The sequence below is a fragment of the Diadema antillarum genome, unplaced genomic scaffold (assembly GCF_040938485.1).
Source record: "Diadema antillarum isolate AM-2024a unplaced genomic scaffold, OU_Dant_1.0 seq00000512_RagTag, whole genome shotgun sequence".
Classification (NCBI taxonomy): domain Eukaryota; kingdom Metazoa; phylum Echinodermata; class Echinoidea; order Diadematoida; family Diadematidae; genus Diadema; species Diadema antillarum.
Window position 1 is genome coordinate 3,218,935 of NW_027271466.1, and position 16,760 is coordinate 3,235,694.

Genomic DNA, 16,760 nt, shown 5'->3' on the forward strand with positions numbered 1-16,760 from the left:
TAAATGTTTAGGGTTACAACGCGAAGGGAAGATCCTGCTCTATCATTGTGTGTATACTAAAATGGATGTCAAGGACGAACAGGGTTAAAGTAGAAATACAGACTTCCCCTCCAAGGAGCTGGCAAACACACATGCAAATTTTCTATTGTCTTTTTCATACCATGTGTAAACATGTATGTTGAAAGGTTGTTGGTAATTAATATGCATATCAAAGGTTTACATTAAAAAATCTGACGCATCGTGATCAGAATTGCAAACAGCATGCGTGAATGCTTCTATGCTTCCTGCTTTTATTTAACGTACTATTTGTAATTTGCAATAGAGATATAAAGACAAGAAAAGAAGTCTCCCTTCATATTAGGGAGATTTCGCAAGCACGTCGCGGCAAGGAGTTGAGCGTGCCGCGCTCTATTGCTTCTGCGCATGATCAAATCCGAGAAACGTCCCGTCCTGGGGAAAATAAGTATGGTACTAGGCCAAAATAGCGTTCGGTCCCGATACTTGGCAGCGAGTGAGCTAGCCAGCCAGCCAGCCAGCCAAACAGCGATCCTGTCCATACGCTCCCGTCCTGTATAGGAAAGCGAAACTACTTCGAGCACGGGGACTGTCACAGTTGATTGCTTCCGCGTATTCTCGGTCTTCCCGTCGTGTAGCGAAAACTCCCTATTAAAATTATGACAACGGGAATTGAAGATTGCGCTCTAAACCACAACGGATGGCAAGGTTGAGGTGGGCGGGAAGTATAAAGACTCCCCCTCCAAGGAGCAAACACATATCTTATATTAATAACCATTTTCTATTGTCTTTTTCGTGCCATCTTGCTATCTGCACAACGATTCCTTATATTTCCAAGGTCAACCATACATACGGTCCTAGCATATGGTAATTTGTAGTGGTATGATGTATATAGGTTCCCTCGTTCTACCTTTTCATTGTCAAATTGTCAGGGCAACATAATACCAGTTGTGATTAATATAAAAAAAAAGGATGTCAGATGTAAGTTTGGCGGAAATTAAACTGTGCTAAATAAGAAATGTCTAGATTGAATTTAATTACGCGGTGCTGCATCATATCTCTTAAAGCTGTCTTCCTTGTAGCGTATCCTGAAAAGTAGAGACGGAACTTCAGTAAAGCAAAATTATTTACATCTCTCACAATAGAAATAGATTTAACCGAAATCAACCGATAATATGACTAAACATACGTTATTTTTAGGTAGGAAATTAGGTGGAATCCATGCCTTAATCATAGGAATAGATACCCCTCATCACATTCTGTATGTAGATGATGTGAATCTAATCAAATCAACGATTCACAATTAGCATGTACTAATTGAAATTCAGACGGTGTTTAATTAATGCATTTAAATTTCTTCAGTCCACATGTTCCCATCTGAGGAGTCTGACAAGGAATATCTGCGCGACTTGGAAGACCAACTCTTGGAACTGCTGACTTTTGGTTCATGTAAGTATTTCGATACAGTGTGCTCACATTGTATAGAACATTTTGTCACAAAAAACCCACACAACACTATTGACCCTCATTATTACATTTTTACCTAGTCCCAAAGTTTAAAGATTTACTCAAATCTTGTGTGTGTGTTTGCGCGCGCGCGCGCGCGCGCGTGTGTGTGTGTGTGTGTGCGTGTGCGTTTCCCAACTCCTGATATCACAGAATATCCATAACAATGAGGAGGGGATTTTACTGGTCTGAGATTGACAAAGTATATAACAACGTTCACAACATTATAGGGGCCTACTGCAATGTAACATTGGACGCATTCCGACACGACAGTAGCAAGAATGAAACTTTGATCGCGACCTAAATCTCACTTTTCAGTTCAAAGTTCGAACAAGGCAAAAAATCTAAATAATTGAGGTTGAAAAATCGATTTCTGCTTGAAAGGAGCTTTCAACGACGAATCCAAATCATGACACCTACTACCAACTACCTTTTTGTCTAATAATGTAGGCCTTTACGCTAAACCTTGTAGTCCATGACTTCATTTCATGCCTAGTTTTCATCAATCTTTTTGTTGGATTCTACGGAATCGGCTTCATTTTATTATCTTTATTACTGCTAATTTAGGGTTGTGTGGTATTCGCTGATTGGTAGAACTGTTCTTGCAATTTTTTTTTTTTTTTTTTTTTTTTTTTTGCGCCAGTGGAATGGGATGATATTGAATTGAGAGGAACTAAATCACAATGAAATTTGTTTTGTACAGGGCACCCCTGTTAAAACAAACACGGTTATGAAGAAATTCCGGTTACAACGAAGTAAACATTCAAGCCGCAATATTATCCGCTCTGTTTTTTTTTTCCATTTGTTCGGTATAACGAAATTTCGGTACAACGAAAGACAGCCGCCGTTTCCGAGGACTTCGTTTTAACGATATTCCACTGTACACTATAAAGAGTTGGTTATAAAAACTTAAAAAAGTAATAAAACGCCACTTCCAAGGGGAGACAACAAAGGGACCGTGCATCACAAAACAACTAAACAAAAAGTCGCACGCATTGATTTTGTATGAGTACTGTAAAATAGGTGAAATGTGTCATCCTATAATAGCCAATCTTGAGGTTTTCATATTTCCTGAAAGCGCAAGTCCTCTTCTACATTATGCTACAGTTTGGGATCATAAAACAAACAGTACATTGTGGACATTTTTTTTTTCCGAACGCTTTTTGTAGCATAGTGTGATTAGGTGTGTCTTATGATTATACAGTCCCCCTTTTTATGAACTGTTACAGTCCCCTTTTCAAAAACCCTGTGCACACTCTTCACTTTCAACTCTAATAACTTTTGCAAAAATGATGCTACTGCTTTAAATGTTGGCATTAATCATGAACAGAATGTTTTGATAAAGCATGCTGGATTTCAGCTTAATTTGATAATTCGTTCATTGTTGTTGCCCTGGTGGTTTACACTCTGTTTTTCCCCAATTCATCGCAGAGCTAACACGACTTGGTATAAAGATTAGGCACTTGAATAGACCCTGCGGTACTTCAGAGCCTCTTTTCTGAGTTTACACTATTCCGGAAAGTGAAATTTGTATACACTACTATACATTTTTTAGCAACTTGATTGTCTTCCATTTCTGTCATAATTATTGGCATAGCCGAGACGATCTTCCCTGCGCAAATGGGCATGGCCGATGGCTCAATCAAAACAGACCAGCTGTCTACCAGTTCCTGTAGATTCGAGATGCCTAACTGTGCAGACCGGGCCAGGTTGGACCAGGATGCTGGTATGGAGGAAGTGTTGACACCATCCATTTAATTATTCACAGTCGCAATGTAATATCAAATTAAGATGCATAGCATACATAGCATCGATTTGGTTGAAAGGCCAAAATGGCAATCAGAATAGAACCAAACTATGAAACTATATGTAATGATGTTTAATGTTGCCTCTTCCATCTTTAATGTTGAATATGTAATAATTGTTTGATGTTGCCTCCCTATTCATCCTTTCCCTCAATGGTTGCCCCAATGGTCCACAGGATCATTACTGACCCTCCTCTGCCCTTTGTCTGTCTACCCTCCTGCCCTAATCCACCTCCCTTTACCTGTTGGGCTCCTTGCCCATGACTTCTACCCTCTCCTTTTGTTTTCTTTGCTCTGTGTACCCAGCCACCTGTCCCTGACTGTTCTTGTTGTGTGATGTCCTTGTATGAAATTGCTTTCCCTCCCTGTTTGTCATTTTGCCTCTGACGAAGATTCTGCTGGGATCGTAAGCTCAGGAACCCTCATTTTACTCCATTGGCTGTATAGTCACTATTGGATAAGCAGTTTTCCCCCATTTGTGTCTTTTTTTTTTTTTTGCTACACAACGTTTATTCATTAAAGGAAAAGAGGGTCCAGGAGCGTGGTTGGCGGAGAAGAGAGATTGGTCACCATGGATACAAGTAAACTTTGGAAAAACGAATCTCGTCTCAGGCGTTATCACACAAGGCAGGTCTGACGGTAACGAGTGGGTGACAGCATTCAGCGTTGAGTACTCACCAGCGTGTGAGGGCGCCCTCGTGGACGTTAATGATGACGCTGCTTCTCCAACGGTATAGCTTTGGATCATATTTTATTATCTTTCTTAGGCCTCAAAGTGGGTGAAATGGATCAACCTGGTCACTGTTAAGTTTGTTACATTTTCTGAAAGAGCAATTCATCTTCTTCATTATCTCAAGTTTAGAATCAGAAAACAAATGGGCAATTGTGTGTTGCTTTTCTTGACAGTTTCTCTAGAATGATGTTTTTGTAAATATTATTAACTTTTTTTTTTTTGTAAGCCCCTTTTCATTTCTTAAAAATCTTTTATACATGCTTGACTTTAAATTCTATTTCTAAATGGACCTTACCGTTTTGGAAGTAGTGCAAATAAAGTATGTACAGTTACAGCTTCATTTGATTATTTTTTGTTGTGTTTTCTATGGTGTTGTACAATTATTAGTGACATTGAACACTTTGATAGACCTTAAACTTTAGCGCCTCACTTCTCAGTAAACACTTTTCAAGAGACGGTGCTTTCTTTCGTTATCTAAATAGGTTAGGGAAGTCCATTTAATTGTATTGATTAATACATCTTTTTTAAACCTTATCTGGATATCCATGTCTTTTTGTTGGTTTTTGTAATGCAGGGTAATATGATATTATGTGTGTGAGTGTGTGTGTTTTTGTCCGCGGTTGCACGTATTTGTGTGTAGTTTAATGTTTATTCATTTATTCATGTATTCTGTGTATTTCAATGTTTATTCATTCGCGCATTGCATAACTAGTCTTGTGTAATCCTTGCAGATATTCAAGGGGAACACGGACTCGAACACGAAGGTAACCAACGTGTTCCCTAAGCCCGTGTTGGCATGCATCGTGCGAATTTCGCCACTGGAATGGCAAGGTCTTTCCAGTTCCATGCGATTTGACTTGATTGGAGACGGTATGCTATCTCACAAAGAGTTGAATGTTGTAACGTACATAATCAGGGCTCGAAATTAACCCTGATATTGCCCGGCATATTGCTCGACATTGCCTGGTTGTGAAATTGTGAAGTTGTGAAATAAGATATCATTCGTTAACCGGTCGGGCAGCTGGACTGCATAACGAAATTTTATATTCCCTTTTATTTCGGACCACCAAAACTTCAAATTAAAAGACTTTAGTTACCAAGGAAATTAGTGTCGAAACTAACTGTAATATATACTGGTAATGCATTTATGGCCAAAAAAGAAATGTTTATTTCACTCAAATACACACACACACACACACACACAAACATACACACACACACATACACAAATGTAATATGCTTTGCACGTCAATATACCCCCCCCCCCCCCATCTATACCAATTCCGAGCACAAAACTTCGAATCCACTGCTTAAACATTTGGTGGAGTCACCCAAATCATCTGGCAATTTGTAAGGTTTCCACCAAAAGAGGGGGAAAAACATAATGACAGAAAATGCTGCCATCACGGCGGCACATTCTTCAACAATGACACATTAATGACAAAGCTCATGCACACATTGACACACCAACAGTGGCCAGATAATATGCCAAATCGCAAAATGCTCACACTCTGAGGGAATCACATCAATGCCAGCAACGCTATGTGCTTCACACTCAAACACACACACACACACATGCACACACACACACACGTACACACACACACACGGGTCCTATAACCAAACACAAATACAACAAAATACCACCATGGCTACGCACCTTCATTACCGACAGAAGACAGATCCCCGCACACTTCCTTTACTTCGACAGTCGCATGCGCTGAATCCCAAGCCAAATGCTTATAAACACACTATCCAACCGGGACAGATCTACTTTACATAACCAAATATCGCAAATTTGTATCCGAATCTGAAAAAAAAAAACACGATTTACTTAATGTTAGCTGCGCTTATTATTTGAAGGTCGTTATAGATGTGTTTCCTATTTTATGAATGTTGCTGCAGTAAACGCGGGTACTCCCCAAAAATTGGGAATGGAAGACGGACGTATTCCTGATGACCGCTTGTCCGCCAGTTCATGTTATTACAAAGACTGCGCGACCCTTGCCCGACTGAATCAGCCAGCCGGTAAGTGAACTACGCCTACACCATTCTCTCCTCCACCCCCTCTCCACCCTACCCGCTAAGAGCAGTCGAACATTCTTTTGTTTTGTTCTGTCACAAGTTGACTTTAATAAAGTGTAATAAATTTTCAGAGTTAAGTGAATAACATTGTACAAATCCCGTATACCAGAAACATAGTCGACACGAGCCTTGTCATCCGATGACGTTGTTGACGGATACATCTGTAATAGATTTATATTAATGCATAAAAGTTTCATCAATTATTGCGTAGTCTTTTCATTCTACAATGTTCTGTTTTAATACCTTATTCTCTGTTTCCATTACATGAAATAAAAATGTAGATGTTTTCTATCGCAAAAATGAAATAAAGTTTGAATTTGATTAAATGGAATTATCATATTCAAACAGGCCTCGTAAAAAAAAAGAGAGGAAAGACTAAAAGAGGGCAACTCATACGCTCGATTTCCATTTTTTATGTTCTTGACAAAACAAGATAGAAATAACCCATACAATTCTCGCAGTAAGGATACTTATATTCGATTCAAGGGCACTGATAACTTTACAGGTAATTTAGGTTCATGTCATACGTCAATTACATTCAACCAGTGTTTTACATTTAAAAAAAAAAGAAGGAAACGAAAAAAAGAAATCCAACATTGTTCCTAATAAAGAATGAAAATAATAATAAAAGCAACATATACGTAATAACCATTTAAACTTGCGTTTATTTAAAGTGAAATCAAGCTAGCTCATACTTCATCTTTTTTACCCCCCTAATCCCGTATCCCTGTACACGTAAGCGCAGTTGAGGTATATTGTGGCAATAAATTGATTATAATGAATCACATACTCGAAGTGTTCCAAGTAACATTTCGGCTGAGATATTAATAAGGATCCCCAACATCCTTCGTTTCGTACAAGGTGCTTGGACCCCAGGGTATAGAGATAAGTCCCCATGGGTACAGGCAGACCTTGGAACCGACTATCTAATTGAGGGAGTTATCACCCAGGGTGGAGGTGACGACGAAGAGTGGGTGGTGAGATTTCGCATCCAGTACAAGAGAGACGGCGCATCGAGTTTTGAAGACGTTGTTGGGATGAATGGTTATTCCAAGGTTTGTAGCAATATTTTCATTCTTTTATACGTGAGTGATAATGCCTTCGTCCCGAAAGGTACAGCTGACACTATTATATCATGATTTGTATTGCCCGTATGTCGGTCCGTCCGCCACAGATCTCGTATGTTAATATTGCAATTTTGTTATTCAGGGAAAGAGGCAGACACACCCGCTGAATAGATTATTTCCCCCTTTTTTTTTCTGCATCTGACCCAGATATATTTCATAAGTACAAATGCACAGATCACATTGGTGGCGAAAACCCCTCAGTCATGTCAGTTTCAAAGGTCAAGCGCCACTAAACCTTTACTGATATGATGTTTTGCATTTTAAATTAATCTACGGATATTTATTAGTACTGCAATTTCCTAGAAAGTGTAAACGGAAGATGGGCATTTCCATGACAGGGAAGTGGTGAAAAAGTTTGAAAGTGAAAAGATCAGAACACTCTTTTGAAAAAAAAAAGAGAATTTTCTGCCATTACTTCAGATTTAGCTATTATTGGTAAGTGAACAGTGTAGACAGCAGTTAGAAGCATGGCCACAAGCATGACAAGAGTGGACAGATCAGGGATCAATGTAAGTTTCGTGAAAATTATAATTCCTAAAGAGCCACAACTTCAGCCCATAGTGTCCATTAGTAATGGTAAGAAGGATTCAATGCCAGAAATCAGCTGCGATTAATCGAAATGTCAGCTGACAATGTTTAAACTTCATTGAATTTCAGCTAAGACATCCCCCCCCCCCCCCCCCATCGTGCAACGTTCCAATAGTCCAACGATTTGTAATTCCATGATCACTCTTTGGAATCTCAGTGACATTGTTATGTGAATTATAGTCGTTCTGCGCCATACTAATCAACATCGAAAAAAAAAATAAATAATGAAGTGAAATTCGCCTCATATTAAATAAATTTTGACAGCTATTCACGGGAAACACTGACGCAAATACGGAAGTCACCAACCTTCTTCCTACCTCTGTAGTCGCCCGCTACGTCCGCATTCTTCCAAACCTTTGGCGCAGTGGCTGCAGCCTGCGATTTGAGCTGCTCGGGGCTGCTCTACATCGCTAAGAGTGGTCAGTGTCATTACACAGGGATTTAGTCTGGTAGGAATGGGGGGTCCCCATGCACCCCCCGAACACATTTTTTTAACTTACTTTTTTGTAACCCTTAGGGTGTCTAGTTAATGATTTTTTTTGTTCCCAAGAAAAAATCGTGTCCCATGGGGGTCATTGGCGGCCATCTTGGCAGCCATCTTGGATTTTCAGGGAAAATCATTATCTTCCATAACTTTTGAACTACACAGCATATAATTATAAATAAAGCATTTCTGCAGGGTAAACATGACACGAGGAATCGATTGCAATGGTTATTTACGTGATTAAAGCAAGTCTGAAACAAGAAAAGCCTAAAAACATGCAAATTTCGGTGTCATTTTCACCGAAAACTACCCAATTAGTTTAACTTTTGAATTACACAACATACAGGGACAAATAAAACAGTAATTCAGAGTTAATACGGCATGAGGAATCGTTTGAGAGAGTTATTTACATGATTAAAGCAAGCTACATACAAGAAAAGTCCAAACATGCGAGGAAAACCAGTGTTGTTTACTCTAGAAATATTCCCAAGTAGTCTATATACATATATACATGACAATCTCATACCTCCTAAGAGTAAACTTACCTCTTTTTCTTAACAGTCTGGTAGGAAAGGGGGGGGGGGGGGGTCCCGTGCACCCTCATTTTTGTATCCCTTAGGGTGTCTATTTGATTTTTTTTTGTCTCCAAGTGAAAATCGTGTCACATGGGGGTCATTGGCAGCCATCTTGGATTTGCGAGGAAAATCATTAGTTTCTTTAACTTTTGAAGTTTCCAACATGCAAGGAAAAATAAAACATTTTTTCACGGTATATGTGACATGAGAAATCGATTGAGATGGTTATTTACATGATTAAAAAATGCTCGATACAAGAAAAGTCCCAAATATAATAAATTCTGTATCGGTTACACTGAAAAGTACCCAAATAGTTCAACTTTTGAACTATACACAACATACAGGGACAAATAAAACATTTCTTCAGACGAAACACAGCATGAGGAATCAATTGAGATTGTCATTTACATAATGAAAGCAAATTTGACACAAGAAATGTCCCAAAACTGAAAAATTAAGTGCTGTTACTCTGGAAATGGCCCAAATATTTCATGCTACATACATGACAAATTGCATACCTCACAAAAGTGACTAACAACTCTGTCTTTAGATCATTGCCCAAATAGGCCTTTTTTGTTTTGTATCAAAAACATTAAATAGAATCTGAAGAGAAAATTAATTTCAAGCATTGTCATCCCTCACTTGGTGAAATAGAATAAGAATGTAAGCACTGTGGTAATTCATATGCAAATACCCTTAAAAAGAGGTGACACATGAGAATAATGTTGATCACAACACTTAAAAGTGACTAATTGACAAAGATAAAACTTGAACTGAAATTTAACATTCTTTGTGCACGTTCAATTTCGTTTCATTTTATATTTAAAACGAGTTTGAGTTGGGATATATTCAAGGAAACAATCACTGTGTCAAAATGTCGAGCCGATTAAAAAAATTTAGATGCCAAAATGGTTTCATTTATTCTCAAGTTAAAAAAGCAGTTCATTCAAATGTATTTGTTTAAAGTTTATTGTCCGAAAACAAAAAGAGAAACATTTCATTTGACAGCCGGAAATCTAGCCTGTGAATAGGGACTGTATATCAATGTGGATTGCTGCTACTTTAATTTAGAAATATTTGCATGTGAATCGCTTTTGTGCTTACATCCTGTATGCATTCAATTCAAGTTCACATTGATTGGAATTAAGTTTCCTTTCGAATTCTGTTCAAAGTTGTCTGATATAAGACGCAATATTCAAGCTATTATCAAAAGACATAATGATATTTTGAAAGGGTTAGTCACATACCGATTAGTGATTGGGTGAACACAGTCACGTGATGGAAGTACATTCGTTATGTTGGCCCATGGGCGAACATTCTTGTAATGTTCTCCCATGGGAAAACATTTCCACGTGACAAATGACAGAATTAAGGCCTAGAACCGCAGCGCACTTATAACCTCCCTCAATAGCATTTCAAACCCTTCGGGTGGAACATTGGGTATGTTGTTCCCTCCGCCGCCAGTCATCATCTATATATTTCAACGTTTGTGACATGTGTATATGCTTTTCATGAAGTATGGAATTAACGTATATTGAAAAAATATAAAGTAACACAATATGACTTCACTTTTCTTAGAAAGTATTCTGAATGCTCACCCTGTGTAACTGTACAAACCACAGAAGCGGTTAGGCAATATATCAGGTTTTAATTTCACACTTCTTTAATTTCTATACCGGTAGTCATCATCAAAACGATCATTGTAATCAATGTCTGGGTCCTCTTCTTCATCCTCCTTCATTTCCTCAGTAATTTTCTGAAGCAAGTCAATGAGGGAAGTCGGAAAGATAGGGCCACTTGACCACACTGGCTCCATCATAACAAAGGCTACCTTCTGCCATCCTTGTCCAGAATCAAAGGAGTCATATACAGAGCACCAGAAGATTGGTTGGTCAGCTCTCTTTAAGATGGCAAGGCGATGGGTCACACATTTAATGTGTGGGATAAGGTTGTCACTGCAAGGTGTATATGAGCATGAAGAAATCCACATTGGAGTTTGTAGTCATTTGTTCGCCCTCTCCCATCATCTGCTTTGGATGATGCTGCTGTAAATAGACTTCTCCACCTCTTGTGGTCATACATTAGGCATGTGAATGCTCCAATATCTTCTGTCACCTCTTATCGGCTCTACAGACCACCCATCTCCAAGGTTTAAGTGGGGGACAAAAAACATTGGCACATTTCAAAGTCATGTCGTAAGATTTCTGCAGTGTTCATTATAATGTAATATTGAACAATTTACCACATTTCAGTAAAATATTGCAGAGATTATAATGTCATACTACTCTCTCCTGAATGCTGTATGGTACATGGGGTGGCTTTGTAGATTCTTTAGGGGTCCGACTTCGCCCCTACTCTTGAAGGCACTTGTTACATCTTCCCCTGTAAACACATGTCGTCCAAGTATTGTGGTACAGAAGCCCGCTCCCTTTGATTCAGTATGCCAGTTCAACGACATTCACAATCTGGCAATGCTCGACAGTCCATTTATCAAGGAGGATAGTGAGGGTGACGGAGTGAGCATGGTGCAAGAAGATCCAGAAAATGTCTGTGTCTGGTGTCCTTACCACAGCTGTTTTGTACCCAACCTTACTAGTGGAATACTCGAGGTAGAGCGCTACCCTGGTGTCCTTCTCCTGGTTAGACGGCAGCTCATGGATAGAGCTTATTGTCTCCTGGGATGAATAATTAGGTGAACAAAAAGAATGTAACAGGAATCACTTAAGCTTCAGAGAATGTGATTTCTGTTACATTCCTTTTGTTTACACAATGATAATGTTCCAAGAGACAATGGCGCGATATCCATGAGTGACTGTCTAACCAGTATAAGAAGACGGACACCAGGGTCGTGCTCTACCTCAAGTGCGCTTCTAAACTTAGGTACAAGGTAGCTTTGGTGAGGGATCCAGACACACATTTCCTTGATCCCCTTGGTCCTTGCTTAATCCATTCTATAATGTAGTATTTTTCTTAATAAACGGACTGTCACGTATTGCCAGGTTGCCAATGTCAATTAACTTGCATTTATATAGAATCAACGGGAGCTCATATACTGTATACCAAAATACCTGGACTACCGGGGAAGATGTAACAATTAAAGTGCCTTAATGGGTTGGGAAAAGTTGGACCCCTAAAGAATCAACAAAAGCCACCCCATATACCACATAGCATTCAGGTGAGAGTTGTTTGATTTCGTGATTTCAGAAGTATTTTACTGAAATCTAATAAGTTGCTCAGTATTATATCATAATAAACACTACTAAAATATTAGAATATGACTTTACAATATGCCAAGTTGAGTGTTTTTTCCTCACAATTCTTGGTGATGGGTGGTCTGTGGAGCCAGAGATGACAGATGACATTGAAGCATTCACATGCCTAAAATGTATAGCGAGGTCCGGGAGAAGTCTATCATAATGGCGTTCGCAGCATCATGCTGAAACAGATGGTGGGAGAGGGCGAGCAACTGATGACCAAATCCAAGGTGGATTTCTCCTTGCTCCCACCTGGCAGAGGCAACCTTATTTCACACTTTCAATGTGTGAACCATGGGTACCACCTTGCCATCTTCAAGCGATCTGACTAGCCAATCTTCTGGTGCGCTACCGCTTTAATCCTGGACAAAGGTGGCATAAGACAGCCTTCGGTATCATGGATCCGGTGTGGTCAAGTGGCCCTATCCTTCCCACTTCCCTCATTGACTTGCTTCAGAAAGTTACTCCGTAGACGGAGGAGGATGAAGAGGAGGAGCCAGACATTGATTACAATGATCGATTTGATGATGACTGTAAATTACCAGAAGTGTAAAACCCAAAGCTAACATATTATCGCTTACCGAATCTGTGGTTTGTATAATTGCATAGGATGAGAATTAAGAATATGTTAGACAAATTAAAGTCATAGAGAGAGAGTGGATTTCTGACTGTCAAGTGATTTTCATATGTTTATTTTCAGACAGGAAGGCTTTAAACAAATACGTTTGAATGAACCATTTTTAACTTAATCTTAAATAAGTTTAATGATAACAATATGACACCTAAATTGGTGAAACCGACAGAGCATTTTGGTACAGTGATTTCCTTTATGAAAATACACTTACTCAAACTCTTCAAATACAAAATTAAATGAAATAGAAGATGCACTCAAAAAGTGTTCAATTACATTTTAGGTTTGAATTTTGTCGATTAGTCACTTTCACATGTGGTCAAAATATGTATGTTGACCTCTTTCGATCTGCTTTTTTAGGGGTATCTGCATATCAATTGCCATCGTGCTTACATTTTTCATTTGATTTCAACAAGTGAGGCGTCAAAATGCTTGGAGTTGCATGTTGCATATTTTTTTATAAACAAAACACCATATTTGAGCTATGATCTAAAGACAAAGTGCCAAGTCACTTTTGTGAAGTAGTTTGTCATGTATGTATACGGATTTTGGGTACTCTACGGTGTAAATGACACCAAATTTTTCGTATTTTGGACTTTTTGTATCAAACTTGCTTTAATCATAAAAATAACCATCTCAATCGATTCCTCATGACACAGTTACCCTGAAGTTACAGAATTTACTGATTTTCCTCTCAAATCAAAAATGGCCGCCAATGACTCCCCCCCCCCCCTCCGACACGATTATTACTTGGAAACAAAAAAAAAAATCATCATCTAATAGACACCTGGAAGGGATACAAAAATTTAGGGTGCATGAGGATCCCCCATTCCTAGACTTTAGTGGTTAGTCAATCATATGAGGTATATAATTGTCATGTATGGTCGTATATGGACTATTTGGGCAGAGCAAACAACACTGTTTTTTTATTCGCATGTTTGGATTTTTCATGTATCATAATTGTTTTAATTATGTAAATAACAATGTCAATCGATTCCTCATGCCAAATTTACCCTGGAGAAATTATTTATTTGTCCTTGTATGTTGGAAACTTATAGAAAGTTATAGAAATTAATGATTTTCCTCGCAAATCCAAGATGGCTGCCAATGATCCCCCATGTGACACGATTTTCACTTGGAGACAAAAAGAATCAAATAGACACCCTAAGGGATACAAAAAGGAGGGTGCATGGGACCCCCCACCCCCCATTCCTACCAGACTGTTAAGAAAAAGAGGTTAGTTTACTCTTAGGAGATATGAGATTGTATTCACTTGGGAATATTTCTAGGGTAAACGACACTGGTTTTCCTCACATGTTTGGACTTTTCTTGTATGTAACTTGCTTTAATCATGTAAATAACTCTCTCAAACGATTCCTCATGCCATATTAACTCTGAATTACTGTTTTATTTGTCCCTGTATGTTGTGTAATTCAAAAGTTAAACTATTTAGGTATTTTTCGGTGAAAATGACACCGAAATTTGCATATTTTTAGGATTTTCTTGTTTCAGACTTGCTTTAATCACGTAAATAACCATTGCAATCGATTCCTCGTGTCACGTTTACCCTGAAGAAATGCTTTATTTATAATTTTATGCTGTGTAGTTCAAAAGTTATGGAAGATAATGATTTTCCCTGAAAATCCAAGATGGCTGCCAAGATGGCCGCCAATGACCCCCATGGGACACGATTTTTTCTTGGGAACAAAAAAAATCATTAACTAGACACCCTAAGGGTTACAAAAAAGTAAGTTAAAAAAATGTGTTCGGGGGGTGCATGGGGACCCCCCATTCCTACCAGACTAATTGTGCTTGTCCATGATATACACCAGGGAGGTGTTCCACCTCCCTGATATACACAATAATAGATGCCCATGTGAAAGAGGATGATAAATGTGGTACCCGTAACTAGTGATGATAATAATATCAATATTCCTTATAGTGTTCACATCTGGGATATTAGCCATTAGATGCATAAAAAAGAGCAAGTCGTCGTGCAATGTGTTATGTTCTCCAGCCCCCTTTTATCACGAAATGTCGATTAAAGGACTCCGGTATACAGTAACCGGTAAATGCACGTCTAGGTAGGGCTGATTTGCCTCGTTTACGTATTTTATACATGAGATGTGGATGCGCTTCAAATAGGAGTATTGTAATATCATATTGTGATTATGAATAATTTATTGACTACTAATTTCCCTGAAATGATGACGAAACGATCAAACTTCAGAGACAGAGAGTACTGTAACTTTGCTATATTTTATCAAGCATTTACAGTCGATCATAATAATCATTTTCAAAATCTGGAAATAGATATTCGGTGATTTCTTTTGTTTTGTTTTGTTTGTTTTTGATAAGTCTCAACCGAGTCTCGCAATAGTTTATACGCCTTCTCTTTCTCATTTCCTACCACTATGACATCTAAAATGAAGCTGCCTTGCATATCACCGGAATTGACGAAGTTACATATCTGACGGAACTATCCAATGGACTACGGAACTGATGTACTCATATTGAACACGTCTTTATATTCATCTTTGGAACACCCGTTCACTTTCATCCATGCTTATGTCATATGGAGAATACTAATTACGTAGAGATTAAGAGGTATTCATACTACATAATCTTGTCCTTGTGTTTGGGATATTTTGCTTGAATATTATAGAATAACGGTGATGGGTGCACATATACCTGTATACTATCGAAAATTATACCGCCTAAAAACAATACTCAATATTTGGGTCGGTATCAGTGTTAACTCGGATGCAGACCTATCACAATAAAATATGTTGGTGATTTTGGAATACAAAGCGCGTAATATAAGGACGCAAAAGCACACTTTCCAAAACTCTATTTTCCCGATAGAACTTGCACTTTGACGCTTAATTGTAGGTCTACACAGTTATGGTGTATCTTTTCAGGGTGTATTTCTTGTCCCGTTTCGAATGTACAATGCTGTATGTGCGGAAACACGACCTGAATCATTAACTGTTATACACACCCTGCACAGCACAGCACAGCACTCACCTCAGCACAGTCAAACAATAATAATTTGTTTATTCACATTCGAACTTCCGACACAAATTAAAACCAATTTTTTCTTTACTTATATTCTCATCTCTTAATAAACCAATTGTAGCGATATTTTGAAGTTGATTATACAATTTTATTTCGTAAACACGTCCCTCATATTAATTTAAGTCTAACTTGATTTCAAATTGTACCCCAAGGCCTAAATCCAAGTCAAGCAGCTGCTTTATCATCGCGGTCTCCTGCTTTTCTTTTCTACAATTACTGCAAGTACATAATTCCGAAATCTATTACCTTATATCTTTCTTTTTCTTTTTTTTTTTCGTCTAAATCTTGCTTATTGTAATGACATAATAATATTTTGAATGAGGTGTTATTTAGCCGGATTATTAATGTTATCTTTACGATTTTCTCTGGAAATACTTTTTAATAGTTATGATAATGTTAAGCATTTGCATCGACTAACACGTTATGCACAAAATGTATGTGTGTATTCCTGTCTTGTGAGGGATTTGAAAAAAAAACCCAGAAATACAACCAAACAAGCAAGCATTAAAGTCAATGTGGTGACTCTAAATTCGATTAACCCAAAACATTACCATTTCATATCTTTGGGAAATTACAAAACTTGAACGGGCTTTCATTGTGATAGGCAATGAAGGTAAATATCGCTGCAGCATCAACAGACTGGGTTGCATACGTAAGCAGCTACGCGGAGAAACAACTAGCTCCTGCAAAACATGGTATAAGTGCATGCCTATTTATTCCAAAGAATTTGCTGTACATGATATGTTGTTTGATACTTAATTCCAAGAGATTCTTCATAAACGCGCCTTTCAAAATTTCAACTCGTCAGATGTGAACATTTAGCTTTCAAAAAGCGTAATTGATTACTAAGCAAATGAAGAAATCGTATGTTCAAATATG

General features: G+C 38.2%; 1 protein-coding gene across 1 annotated transcript; it reads left to right on the plus strand.

The window, feature by feature from the left end:
* Positions 1-1,382: 1,382 nt before the first annotated feature.
* LOC139734180 (lactadherin-like) lies at positions 1,383-8,273 on the plus strand. Its single transcript, XM_071644983.1, has 7 exons — positions 1,383-1,464; positions 3,119-3,247; positions 3,849-4,057; positions 4,791-4,929; positions 5,965-6,087; positions 7,006-7,199; positions 8,124-8,273. Exons 1-7 carry the CDS (start codon positions 1,383-1,385, stop codon positions 8,271-8,273), a joined length of 1,026 nt encoding a protein of 341 aa, XP_071501084.1.
* The last annotated feature ends 8,487 nt before the right edge of the window (positions 8,274-16,760 follow it).

Excerpts from the sequence above, each read along its gene's own strand:
- LOC139734180 (XM_071644983.1), top strand. The coding sequence starts at position 1,383 with ATGTTCCCATCTGAGGAGTCTGACAAGGAATATCTGCGCGACTTGGAA. Across the intron at positions 4,058-4,790 it reads ATGACGCTGCTTCTCCAACG|ATATTCAAGGGGAACACGGA; the intron begins GTATAGCTTTGG and ends TAATCCTTGCAG. Across the intron at positions 4,930-5,964 it reads ATTTGACTTGATTGGAGACG|TAAACGCGGGTACTCCCCAA; the intron begins GTATGCTATCTC and ends ATGTTGCTGCAG.